At 48.5% G+C, this 12,589-nt stretch overlaps 1 protein-coding gene across 2 annotated transcripts in view; it reads right to left on the reverse strand.

Annotated features, from left to right (window-relative positions):
- The window catches only part of AP2A1 (adaptor related protein complex 2 subunit alpha 1), a 33,178-nt gene extending 25,845 nt beyond the window's left edge, over window positions 1-7,333 (reverse strand). For both annotated transcript variants that reach the window (XM_055310748.1, XM_055310749.1), the window contains exon 1: window positions 7,130-7,333. In XM_055310748.1, the coding sequence (XP_055166723.1) occupies window positions 7,130-7,196 (67 nt within the window). In that variant the 5' untranslated portion in view covers window positions 7,197-7,333. The remainder of the gene's footprint in view (window positions 1-7,129) is intronic.
- Between the last annotated feature and the right edge of the window lie 5,256 nt (window positions 7,334-12,589).

Genomic DNA, 12,589 nt, shown 5'->3' on the forward strand with positions numbered 1-12,589 from the left:
CTTGGGAGTCCCAGGTCGAGTCCCATATCGGGCTCCCTGCAGGGAGCCTGCTTCTCCCTCTGCCTGTGTCTCTGCCTCTCTCTCTCTGTGTCTCTCATGAATAAATGAATAAAAATCTTAAAAAAGGCAAATTGAACTCCAATTAAAAAAAAAAATCTTAAAAAAAAAGGCATCCTAAAAACTTCAGGCTCCTCCACTGAGGAGGGATTGACATGCCTTCATGGAGGTAACAGGCAAAGGGGTCCAGTACCTCACTGGGAGACAGCTACTGTTTACAATACAAGGTAACAAATGTTCCCCTCTACCAGGACCCCCTGTGCTATGCCTCCCACACAAATCCCAACAACCCAGGGTCCTCAAAGAGAGTTCTGACAGATGATACATATTAACTCTGGACCACCATAAACATCCAGAACACATTGGCCCTATGCTGCTCAATGCGGGAGCCACAAGCCACATGGGTCCATCGGGCTCTTGACACATAGTTGGTGCTACTGAGGGATTAAATTCTTATTTTCCATAGATTTAAAATGAAAAAAACCAATTCTCAATTCAGTCACTGCAAGGTACATTCTGAACAGCTCAGCTACTTTGTGAATCTGCTTTTTCAAGTTTTGTGGCTTAAGACAGAACAAGTGTTGCCAATGAAAATTTGGCCTCATTGAGAAGGAACACTAACTGTCTCATGGATCATTTTTAAAATACTGACTGTGTGGGATGCCTGGATGGCTCGGCAGTTGAGGTCTGCTTTCAGCTCAGGGCATGATCCTGGAGTTCAGGGATCAAGTCCCGCATTGGGCTCCCTGAGGGGAGCCTGCTTCTCCCTCTGCCTGTGTCTCTGCCTCTCTCTGTGTCTCTCATGAATAAATAAATAAAATCTTCAAAATAAAATAAAATACTAACTGTGCATTCAAATACTATCATGAACATACTGGTGTAGGTAAAATGTATTAAAGTGAATTTCAGGGATGCTTGGATGGCTCAGCGGTTAAGTGTCTGCCTTCGGCTCAGGTGTGATCCCGGAGTCCTGTGATCGAGTCCCACATCGGGCTCCCTGCATGAAGCCTGCTTCTCTCTCTGCCTGTGTCTCTCATGAATAAACAAATAAAATCTTTAAAATAATAATAAATAAAAATAAAATGAATTTCACTGGCTTTACTTCACAAAGCACTCCTGGAACATTTAAAGCTTCTATATCCGGCTTGCTGGGTTATGGGTTAGATGGTGCTCGTGCTATCAGAGTCATCACCACCCGAGAGAGAAAATAGTCTCCTGGAACAACCAGCTGCGAACGAACGCAGCTGCAAAGACCATCCCTGAGCAGCAGCCTGAGAAGGTGTATGTGCTGAGTTGTTGAAGACCCTCGGCCTCTGGTCAAGGCAAGGACGTAGGGCTGCTTCATCCCCACAGCTCAAAATAGTCCTGGCACAGGAAAGGTGTTAAATGCAGATAGTGGACCAAGTATACTCTAGTATACTAGAGTCAGTATACTGACCCACAGAAAGGGGGTGAGCCTGAGGCTCAGGCCAGGGGCTGTCTGTCATCAGCATCTGTGGACACTCACAACCTAAAGCCTATTTCTTCAAGGGCAGGGCCTGGAGGCAGGCAGGGGGCCCCCAGTGGCACACTGGTGTCGGAGAACCACCAAAGTGAGACTCCTCCTTTCTGGTCTCTCCACAGTAGTCTGAAGGGATCCTGTCCATTCCTGCTCCAAATCCCTCCGTGGCTCCCATCTGACCCATACTAAAAGCACAGTCCTCACCATCATCCTCCAGGCCCTACAGATTTATTAGTTCCCTCTCTGACAACAACTCCTACTCTCCCCACCATCAGCAGCCTCCTCTTCCTGCTCTTCCTCCTCCCTAAATTCCTCCTAGCCCAGTCCTGCCTCAGGGCCTTTGCACAGGCTGCCAAGCATGTCCTCCTCCAGATTTGTGCAGGCCTAATTCACCTACCAAATTTGATTCTTTGCTCCAATGTCACCTTTTCAGCAAGAGACTGACCAGCTTATATAAGAGCGCTATCCCTAACTTTGTCCCTATACCCCTTCCCTGCTTTATTTCTTCCCAACCCCCCACCCACCACCTGTCTATATACCTGAATACTATATATTTACTTGTGTACTGATCGATTTCCCCTTAGGATATGAACACCATGGAAAGGCGACTTTTGTACACTGTAGTCCCATTACTTAGAGCAGTGTCTGGCACTCAATCGGTGCTCAGGAAAGACTGGTTTGTCTGCTGGTTCGTTCATTCATTCATTCATTCATTTATTCATTCAACTAGCAAATGTCTCCTGATGACTCTCGTGGGCCAGGTCCCACAGAAGGCAGAACTGGGGACCCAGGGAGGGATCAGAACAGGCCTGTGCTCTAGGGCCTAGGGGAGAAGCCACGAAAGGAATGGGGCACAATCTGGAGGATGTACCCTAATGGAGGCACGCGGGCCACTGTAGCAAGTCCGCACCCCCCTTCCCATTCCATCACTTGCAAACTCCTCAGGCCTGGGGGGAGCTGGGACCCCAAAGAGGAGACAGCGCAACCCTGGGCCCTGCAAACTCCCAGTCAGATTAAGTGACTGGGAGGCAGATTCGAGCTCAAGACAGCACAGGACATGCCCTCAGGCTGGGCCCAACCCAAACCTTTCCCCTTCTCTCTCTCCTTTTTTAAAGATTTTATTTATTTATTTATTTGAGCAACAGAGAGAATGAGTAGGGGGAGGGGCAGAGGGAGAAGCAGGCTCTCCACTTAGCAGAGAGCCTGACTTGGGGCTTGATCCCAGGACCCTGGGATCATGACCTGAGCTGAAGGCAGTTGCTTAACTAACTGAGCAACCCAGACGCCCCAGCCTTTCCCCTTCTTATCTACAGAATTTGCCCTTTCCTTCTCAAAAGCCTGCCTTTCATCTCCTTCTAGAGTCTTCCCCCAAACTCCACTATGCCCTTCAGATTTTCCAGCAGGAAGGCTCCACACTCCTCCCCTTCCTCCACTTGCTCATCTCTGAGCGCTGGCTCATCTACATCCTTCAGGCTTTTTCCCTCGCTCCTACTTGAAGCCCTCTCTGGTGCTCTCAGGACAAACACCAACCTGGCCTCTGCCCACCTGCTCAATGCTACATCCCATCCCATCCCTCTTGTACACCAGCCACATAGGCCTCCACTCAGTCTCTGCTGGGCCTCAGGACCTTTGCACTGCTGTCCCTCTGCCTTCATCACTCTTCTCCACCTATCTTGGCCTGGAGAACTCGCCCCATGTCTGAGCAATGCCACCAGACAGAGTCTTCATTTCTTTCAACATTGTGGCCTTCTCTCTCACTGGAATTAGGACGGCTACAAGTTTTTTTCCACTTACACCAAAAAACTGAGATATAATTCACATACCATAAAGTCCACCATTCTAAAGTGTGTAATTCAGTGGTCTTTGGTATATCCATAGTCTGGTGTAACAATCACCACTATCTACTTCCAGAACATTCTCATCACTCCAAAAAGAAAACCTACATTCATTGGCAGTCACATCACATTCCACCACCCCCCTACCTAGCCCTAGGTGGCCACTAACCTACTTTCTATCTCTGTGGATTTGCCTATTCTGGACATCTCATACAAGTGAAATCATATATGTGGCCTTCTGTGTCTGGCTTCTTTCACTTAGAATAAGGTTTTCAGGGTTCATCCACGTTATAGTGTGTGTCATTCTTTTTTTTTTTTTTTAACATATTTGAGAGAGAGTGATGAGAGAGCATGAGTAGGGGGGAGCCGAGGGAGAAGCAGACTCCCTGCTGAATAGGGAGCCCGATGCAGAGCCCAATCCCAGAACCCCAGGATCATGACCTGAGCTGAAGGCAGATGCTCAACTGAGCCACCAAGGCACCCTGCGTGTGTCATTCTTTTTTAATGGCTTGATAACATTCCATTGCATGGTGTACCATGACGTTTTGTACATCCATTCATCCGATGATGGACATTTGGGTTGTTTGCTTCCATTTTGGGGCTCTGGTGAGTAACCCTACTATGAACATCTGCATACAAGTGTTTGTGAGAAGGATGGCTACAGTTTTTATGTAGTACCTGATTCCTTCATAAATCTGTCCTATTCACCATGGTGTCCCCTGTACCCTCGATAACGTTTGAAACATCAGCCACTCGATGTTTCTTTGATGAAAAGACGAAGGATAAGAGGAATCCCTGACTCTCTAGCTCCAATTCATTTGGCCAAATTACCTCTATTGCCCCCAAGTCAGACTCTCTTCCTCTAGGATCCTGCAGTGAAGCCAACATGTTTTCTCTTTCCTTCCCCACCCCCATCATCCAATTCCCTTGCAAATCCTCCAAAATTTGTCCCCAAACCAACCACTTCTCACCCTTCCCTTCTCATCCCAGTCAAGCCAACACCATCTCTGACCTGGATGCCTGCAGCAGCCCCCTAATTATCTGCCTACTTCCACCACTACCTCTTGAGTCTGTTCTCTTCATGCCAGCAAAGGAATTATTTTAAAACATCAGTCAGCTCAAGCCCCTCCTGTGCTCTAACCCTTCTCTCGTTTCACCCAGAGAAAGGCCAGAGTGCTCTCTAAGGCCTGTAAAGCCCTCCACAATCCCTGTCCCCTCTCTCTGCCCTCATTTCCTGCCCTCTCCCCCCTCAGCTCAAACCACACAGGTCCCCTCCCTCTTACCAGAACACACGTCAAGCATGCTGCCACCCCAGGACCTCTAAATGCACCATTCCTCCACCTGGACCCCTCTGCCCTCCAAAATCTACAGGGTCTGTTCCTTCACTTCACTCAAAAGTCTACTCACATGTCACCTCCTTGGGGAGGCCTACTCAGGCACCATCTCAATCCTGGTCCTTCCTTATCTTTCCTTCCTGACCTTCCTTCACATTACCTTCTGACATAGTGTCATTTATTGTAGTTCAGTGTTTATTTTCTATGTCCCTCATGGCCTGGGTGCTCCCAAGCCAGAGATTCTTGTTGGCTGTTATAGCCTCGTCCCAGGTATAGTGTCAAAAAGTAGTGATCAGGGGCACCTGGGTGGCTCAGTGGTTGGGTATCTGCCTTCAGCTCAAGTCGTGATCCTGGGGTCCTGGGATTGAGTCCCACATCAGACTCCCAGCAGAGATCCTGCTTCTCCCTCAGCCTGTGTCCTTGCCTCTTTCTCTGTGTCTCTCATGAATAAATAAATACAATCTAAAAAAAAAAAAAAAGTAGTGATCAAAAAGCATTTGTTGAATAAATGAATGAATGAACCTTCAGAGACAAGATGATATTATCAAGGAAGTTTACAGATAAGAAAATAGGAGCCTCGAGGTGCCTGAGCAGCTGACTCTTGATTTTGGCTCAGGTGGTGATCTCAGGGTCGTGAGATGAAGCCCTGAGTTGGGCTCTGTGCTCAGTGCAGTGTCTGCTTGAGAGTCTCTCTCTCTTTCCCTCTCTCTCTGCCCCTCCTCCTTGTGCTCTCTTTCTGTCTCTCTCTAAAATAAATAAGTCTAAAAAAATAAAAAGAAAGAATGAAAAAAAGAAAGAAAAAACTGGGACTCAGAGAAGTTAAATGACTCGCCAAGAGTCACATCACTTCACATTGCTGGTAGGCATCTGGGGCAATGCACACCTACTCCTGATAGATGGCCCCCCACCTAACCCGCAGCCCCTCCTCACTCACCTCTTTCCATAGTAACCACAACATCTCTCCTTCACCTGACTCCCAACACCTTCCAGCCCTCTTTCGCTGAGCACCTACTATGTACTAGGTCCTTTCATATCTACCAAATTCCAAAATAATCTCCAGGCATCTAACAGAGGCCACTTGTCAGATCCACCAAATGACAAAAACAATAGCCAAGACTGTCCAGTGTTTGGAATGTTGAGAAGGCCTCACTCACATGCATTTATCACAACAACCTCATCAGGAAGGTGCAATCAGCAGTCCCTCCTGACAGATGAGGAAATAGAGAGGCGAAATCCCCCATTCAAGGTCACATGGCTAGGGAGTGACAGCACTCAAACTCAAGCCCAGGTCCAGCTGACCCTAGAGCCCCTGCGGATATAGCCTCCAAAGCTCTTGGCAGCTCCAAACACCAACACCCACTCCCAGGAGTTGGGAAGCTGACTTGGCACCAGGCCTCTCATCGTCACGACAATTCTTGCTGCTGCTGCTCACTGTCCCCATATTGATGTGGTCAGATGGGAGAGGGCTCCAGATTCAGAACTGGCCTGCTCCCTGACCTCTGACCTCCCTCTGGGATCAGGCTTCCCCCAACCCCCAGCTTTCCAGATCTCTTCCCAACAAAATCCTAAGGTTCCCTGGGCCCTTCTTTTGAGCTCTGGGCTTTCCCCATTCTGGCACATTCCTCAAGCCCCTACTTTGTAACCTCTTCTTCTTTGTTCCAGGCCCCTAGCTTCCTGTCTTGGGTTCTCCCAAGACCCTCCACCCTCAGCAACTCTCCTCTGTATTCCTCAACCCCTCCTTTCCCTGTAGCGACCCTTCAGCCCCCCTCTCCATTGCCCTCCATCCTGGAGTCCCTCTCTCCCTCTTCAAGGTCCTGCTATAGTCCCACCTTCCCATCTCTCTTCCTCAACCCCCTGGGACTTTCTATTACTCTCAGATTCGCTCTGGGCACAACCCAGGAGCCTCCGTGACCTACCTAGCCCCTTCCCTTCTATGACACCCCCCAGCCAGGCCCTCAAAGCCAGACCCCATGATGCTTCCTGTGTTTTAGGTCCTCCAGATCTCCTCTGGCCCTCTCCCACTCTATCGCTCCACAGGGTACCCCCCACCCATGCACCTCCTTCCCTTTCTACCGACATCAAGGATTTCTCTCTCCCCACCACTGATAGGTTCCTCCAGCCTCTCTAGCATTCCCAGGGGACACCCTTCTGTCCCCAGCCCCGGGACCTTTCCTTTAACACCCTCCCGGACGCCTCTAGCCACTCCGTGTCGTCACCTCAAGAGGCACTCTATGACAACCTAAGTCCTTCCATTGCTCCCACCCTAAAGTTCCCCCCGGGGCCTCTCTATCCTCTCCCCCTTCGCCCGTGATGGCTTTCAATGCCCCGGGCCCCTCAGTAATCCCCGAGCCCCTCAATTCCATGCTCCCCCGCCCTCCAGTGTCCCCCGGCCGCGCTCTCACAGTTCCGGATGTCGGAGATGAACACCGCGAGCCCCCGCATCCCATCGCCCTTGGAGACGGCCGGCATGATGGCGGTGGTGTCGGCTCCAGGCCTGGCCGGGCAGGGCACAGCGCAGCGGGGGCTGGCAGGCGGGGACCGGGAGCAAAGGACCCCAAGCAGCGCGGAGAAGCAGAGCCGGCCAGGGGGGAGGGCGGGCTGGCGGGCGGGCGGGCGGCAGGCCGCGGCTCCGCCCCCGGCCCCTCCCCTCGCGTCCGCCGTCCTGAGCTATCAACCTCCCATTGGCTCGAGTTACTGCCGCTCAGAATCGGACGCAACCGCCCCCGCTCTCTCTCTCATTGGTCGCTGGACAAAGGTACGCTGCTGCGATTGGCCCAGTGGCCCGCTATTTCCGTTCGCGGGGGGGCGGGGGAAAGGGGCGTTGCCCGAGAGAAGGGCAGAGTTCGGTTACGTGCGGTGGGACCGCCCCCTCGGTGAGGCCGGGTCCCTTGTTGATTGGATCCGGCGAAGGGAGGGATTGACAAGAAGGCAGGCGGGGGCGGGGGCTTGGGAGGCGGGACTTGCATTTACCTCGACCAATGAGCGGGCAGATCGCCCACGCAGGCGTCGCGAATTCGCCAGACCTCCCCAGTTCCCGCCCCCAATTGGGCGGTTGTGGGGGCGGGAGAAAGGCGATCATAGGTAGAGAAGGAAGGGGAATGGGGTTGTCACTCGTCTTGCCCAGGATAGGTGGAGCGTCGCCTGCAATTCCCGCTGCAGAGAAGTGATGGGAGGGGAAAGAAAATGTGAGATGTTTACTGCGCAAGCGTCTGCCTGTTTCCACTTTCTCCCTCCTCTCTTCCACCCCCGACTCCTTAAATCTTCTTCCAGGAAGTCTTCCCATCCCCTTCCCCCTCCTTTGTCTGGGGCCAAGATGTTGAAACCTCCTTTCTCAGAACCGAGGAAACAGTAATTTAAATCTAAGCCTATTTAGGCAGACCTTAAACCTGAGGTCCAGAGAGGTTGCGTGACTTGCCCAAGGTCACACAGCTCTCAGGATAACAGAGCAGGGATTTAACCTACATTTTGTCTTTTAACCACTTTCCAATGTACAATGCCTTTTGGGGGCGGCAGGGGAGGGGGCAACCATAACGCCATTCTACAGATATCAAATCAAAATCGTGAACCTCTCCTCCACCAAACTTGGAGTTCCTCCTGAGCAAGAATGGGATCTGGTACTGAAGAACGCTAGTTAAAAGGAAGGAATAGATGAATCTGCTTGGTTTGGTCCAACCACTACCCCTTGGCACCCCGAGACCCTCTTTGATTCACTGATTTTGGGGGAAGGCAAAGCCTCAGGAACTACGATGCCCCGGGCTATTGAGAAATTTGGGGCAAAGGGAACTGGAAGCGGCTGTTTGTGTCACTTACAGGAACTAAACCCCACATCACTTTTCTAATCTGAGACGTCTAGTATTCTTGGAATGGGCCTTGAGGGAGTGTCCTGGATCCTGTGAACTTCCATGTGGAATCCCAGGAGTGTGGGGTGAGGGTGGGGGATGGGTACCAAGACAAGAGCTGCGGGGCGTACTTTCCAAATTTAATGGACAGTCCATTTGGGTTTCCAGGAATGGGGCTTGGGAAAATCATTCTGGGTTCTAGGAAGAAGGACATGCACAGAGCTGTTTTAGTAACCAGGAGAGTCCATTCCTAATATGGGTTGGGGGTGCTGTCTGCCCCCAGAGAAGGGACAGCAGCCTGGTTAAAAACAACAAACAATAGGAATTTGAGTTGGAAAAAGTCCTTTTTATGGAAAGATACATTAAACATTGCAAGGACTGGAGGTGCCCACTCATGACATGAAGAAACTCTTCCTAAGGATAAATAATTATATATATATAATATATATTATATATAATATATATATATATATATAATATATATATAATAATATAATAATAATATATAATAATAATAATATATAATATAATATATAATATATATAATATATTATAATATATAATAATATAATAATAATATATAATAATATAATATAATAATAATATATAATATATATAATATATATAATATATATAATATATATATATATATAATGGGGTTTGAACTTGTCTTCTTTTTGAGGGATGTGAAGAGACATGGAAAGTCCCAAGAACAGGAAAAGTGTGTTTAAGTGTGTCTCCCCACCTCAACTTTTTTTTTCTTATTTATTTCTTTTATTTATTTATTCATGATAGACACAGAAAGAGAGAGGCAGAGACACAGGAAGATGGAGAAGCAGGCTCCATGCAGGGATCCCAATGTGGGACTCGATCTGGGTCTCCAGGATCACATCCTAAGCCCTAAGCCAAAGGCAGACGCCCAATGCCCAACCGCTGAGCCACCCAGGCGTCCCTCCCCGCCTCAACTTTGCACCTTATTTTCACCTGTCATCTTCCACCCTTCATCCAGAGCCACCTGGGGCCAGATGAAGTTTACTCTGGTTTGTCAGTGTGTGAGGAGGTAGGGAGGTGGGAAGGATGTCCTGAAATTAGGCTCTATCACAGACAGGTGGAGGAACTCATTCCTGACCTCCGCACGCACCCAATTCCAGAGCCGGTAAAGTAACCAAAACTTAATTTTTAAGACGGCCTAAAGCAAAGGCATTCTGAGTTCTAATAGGGATTCAGATTGGGAAGGCCAATTTAACCTTCTAGAAAACCCAGGATTGTTTGGTCCTGTGTGGGGCAGACATGGAAAGCGCCCCCTTGACACAGGAACTCATGTGCCGACTTCTGTTGAATTAGAGCTGTATTTACAAATAGAAATACAGTGGAAGCCACATATATAATTTTCAATTTTACTCCAGCCACATTTTTTTTAAAAGATTTTATTTATTCATGAGAGAGAGAGAGACACACAGAGAGGGAGAGAGGCTGAGACACAGGCAGAGGGAGAAGCAGGCCCCATGCTGGGAGCCTGAGGAGAAACTCAATCCTGGGACTCCAGAATCACGCCCTGGGCCAAAGGCAGACGCTGAACCGCTGAGCCACCCAGGGATCCCCACCAGCCAAAATTTTTTTTAAAAGTTTTCAAAAAGGGGATCCCTGGGTGGCGCAGCGTTTTGGCGCCTGCCTTTGGCCCAGGGCGCGATCCTGGAGATCCAGGATCAAATCCCATATCGGGCTCCTGGTGCATGGAGCCTGCTTCTCCCTCTGCCTGTGTCTCTGCCTCTCTCTCTCTGTGTGTGTGACTATCATAAATAAATAAAAATAAAAAAAAAAAAAAGGTTTCGGGATCCCTGAGTGGCGCAGCGGTTTGGCGCCTGCCTTTGGCCCAGGGCACGATCCTGGAGATCCAGGATCAAATCCCATATCGGGCTCCCGGTGCATGGAGCCTGCTTCTCCCTCTGCCTGTGTCTCTGCCTCTCTCTCTCTGTGACTATCATAAATAAATAAATTTTAAAAAATTTAAAAAAAAAAGGTTTCAAAAAGGTGAAATTAATTGTATTGAAATTATATTGTATTTAACCTGATATACCCAAATATTATCATTGCAACATATTTGCCATTCTAGTTTTCCTAAGTCTTTGAAATCTGTGTTTTCTACTTATAGCACATCTTGGTTGAGACTCACCACATTGTTGGCATTCAGTAGCCACAGGCCATTGATACTGGCTGTGAACTTGGGCAGCATTATAAGACCATTAAAAAAAAAAAAGAATTACACGGCTACTTTGAGCAAGACCATTATGGGGCTTAGTGGCTTACCCACTGTTAGGTTTTAAGACCAGGCTATAAATATGTCTACATTTGGGTCTAATGAGCTTTGAGCAGACCCTATTTGGCTTTAAAATGGGGCATTAAGAGGAAGCTTCAGGAGCCCCTCAAGGATCCCATGGATTGAACCAGCAATAGTTTCTAAGAATCTGGCCTCAGCAAACCAACCCTTGACTTTCTCCGGAAAAACTTGATTCATCCCCAGTCTTCCCATTTCCGCAAACAGGCCCTCCAACAATCTCCCTGGCACTGTTGCCAGAACCCCTCCCTGTCCCTTATACCAAACTAAGGGCAGAAATAAGACATCTGAAGTCCCCCACCTCCCTCTGTCAGGACTTCTCACTCCATGCAGACTACCATCCCCATCATCTCTTCCCTGGAATCTTTTTTTTTCTTTCTAAGATTTTATTTATTTATTCATGAGATTCACAGAGAGAGGCAGGGACACAGCAGAGGGAGAAGCAGCCGAGGGGAGCTCAATGTGGGACTCAATCCATGGACCAGCATCACGCCCTGAGCCGAAGGCAGATGCTCACCACTGAGCAGGTGCCTCTCTTACCTAGAATCTTGCAGTGACATCCCTCATGGCTCTCCGCTTCCCTTCTGGCCACTCACAGTGCACCCCCCCACACACACACACCAGGTCATTTTTACAACATTGGTCAGCTGTGTCCTTCGACAGCACAAATGCTCCAGCCACTTTGGCCTCTGCTTGGCCATTCAGACCCTCCAGACCCATTTCCACACCCCATCCCCACACCCAGACTCCCCCAGCTTCAGATCTCAGCTCAAGAGAGAACTGCTGGATGTAGATACTTAAAAACACTATGCAGCATTTTAAAAAGTCTATTACGAAGACACCTGGGTGGCTCAGTTGGTTAAGCATCTGACTCTTGATTTTAGCTCAAGGCATGATCTCAGAGTCAAGAGATTGAGCCCCACACAGTGATGAGCCTGCTTAAGATTCTCTCTCTCCCTCTCCCTCTGCCCCTGTCCCTGCCCCTGCCACTGCCCCCCATGAGCATGTTCTCACTCTCACTCTCTTAAAAAAAAAGTCTGTCATAGAAAATTTCAAATATACCCCAAAGTGGAAGGGAATAATGCACTCCCATAGAGCCAACTACAACATATGACCTTGATTGTTTCACCTGTAACCCCTCCATTTCACTTCCCTACTCCCATTGGGTTATTATTTTTAAAGATTTTCTTTTTAAGTCATCTCTACACCCAACATGGGGCTCAAACTCACAAACCCCGAAATCAAGAATCATATGCTCCACCAACTGAGCCAGCCAGGCACCCTCACTATTGGGTTATTTTAAAGCAAGTGGTCCTCATCAACTATTTCATGCCCATCATGGAATTTCTATCCCAAGATTTTATTATGAAAATTCCTACTCAGAGAGTTGAAACAACTGTACAGTGAATGCACATATAGCTTCCCTCTCAACCTTCATTCTGTTATTAACATCATACTCTACTTTCTCTAGCACATATTTCTCTAGCTGACCTTCCCTCCCTCCTTCCATGGATCCATTTTGTGTTTTGATGCAGATGAAGTATAATTTTCAGACATTGATGCAGTTCATCTCTGTTGTAGGTTGGATAGGACCTTACCATCATCCTGTATGTATGTTGAAGTCCTAATGGGCAGGACCTGCGAATTTGACTTTATGGAAATAGGATCTTTGCAGATGATGAAGTTGA

Source organism: Nyctereutes procyonoides, unplaced genomic scaffold, assembly GCF_905146905.1.
Source record: "Nyctereutes procyonoides isolate TBG_1078 unplaced genomic scaffold, NYPRO_anot_genome, whole genome shotgun sequence".
Classification (NCBI taxonomy): domain Eukaryota; kingdom Metazoa; phylum Chordata; class Mammalia; order Carnivora; family Canidae; genus Nyctereutes; species Nyctereutes procyonoides.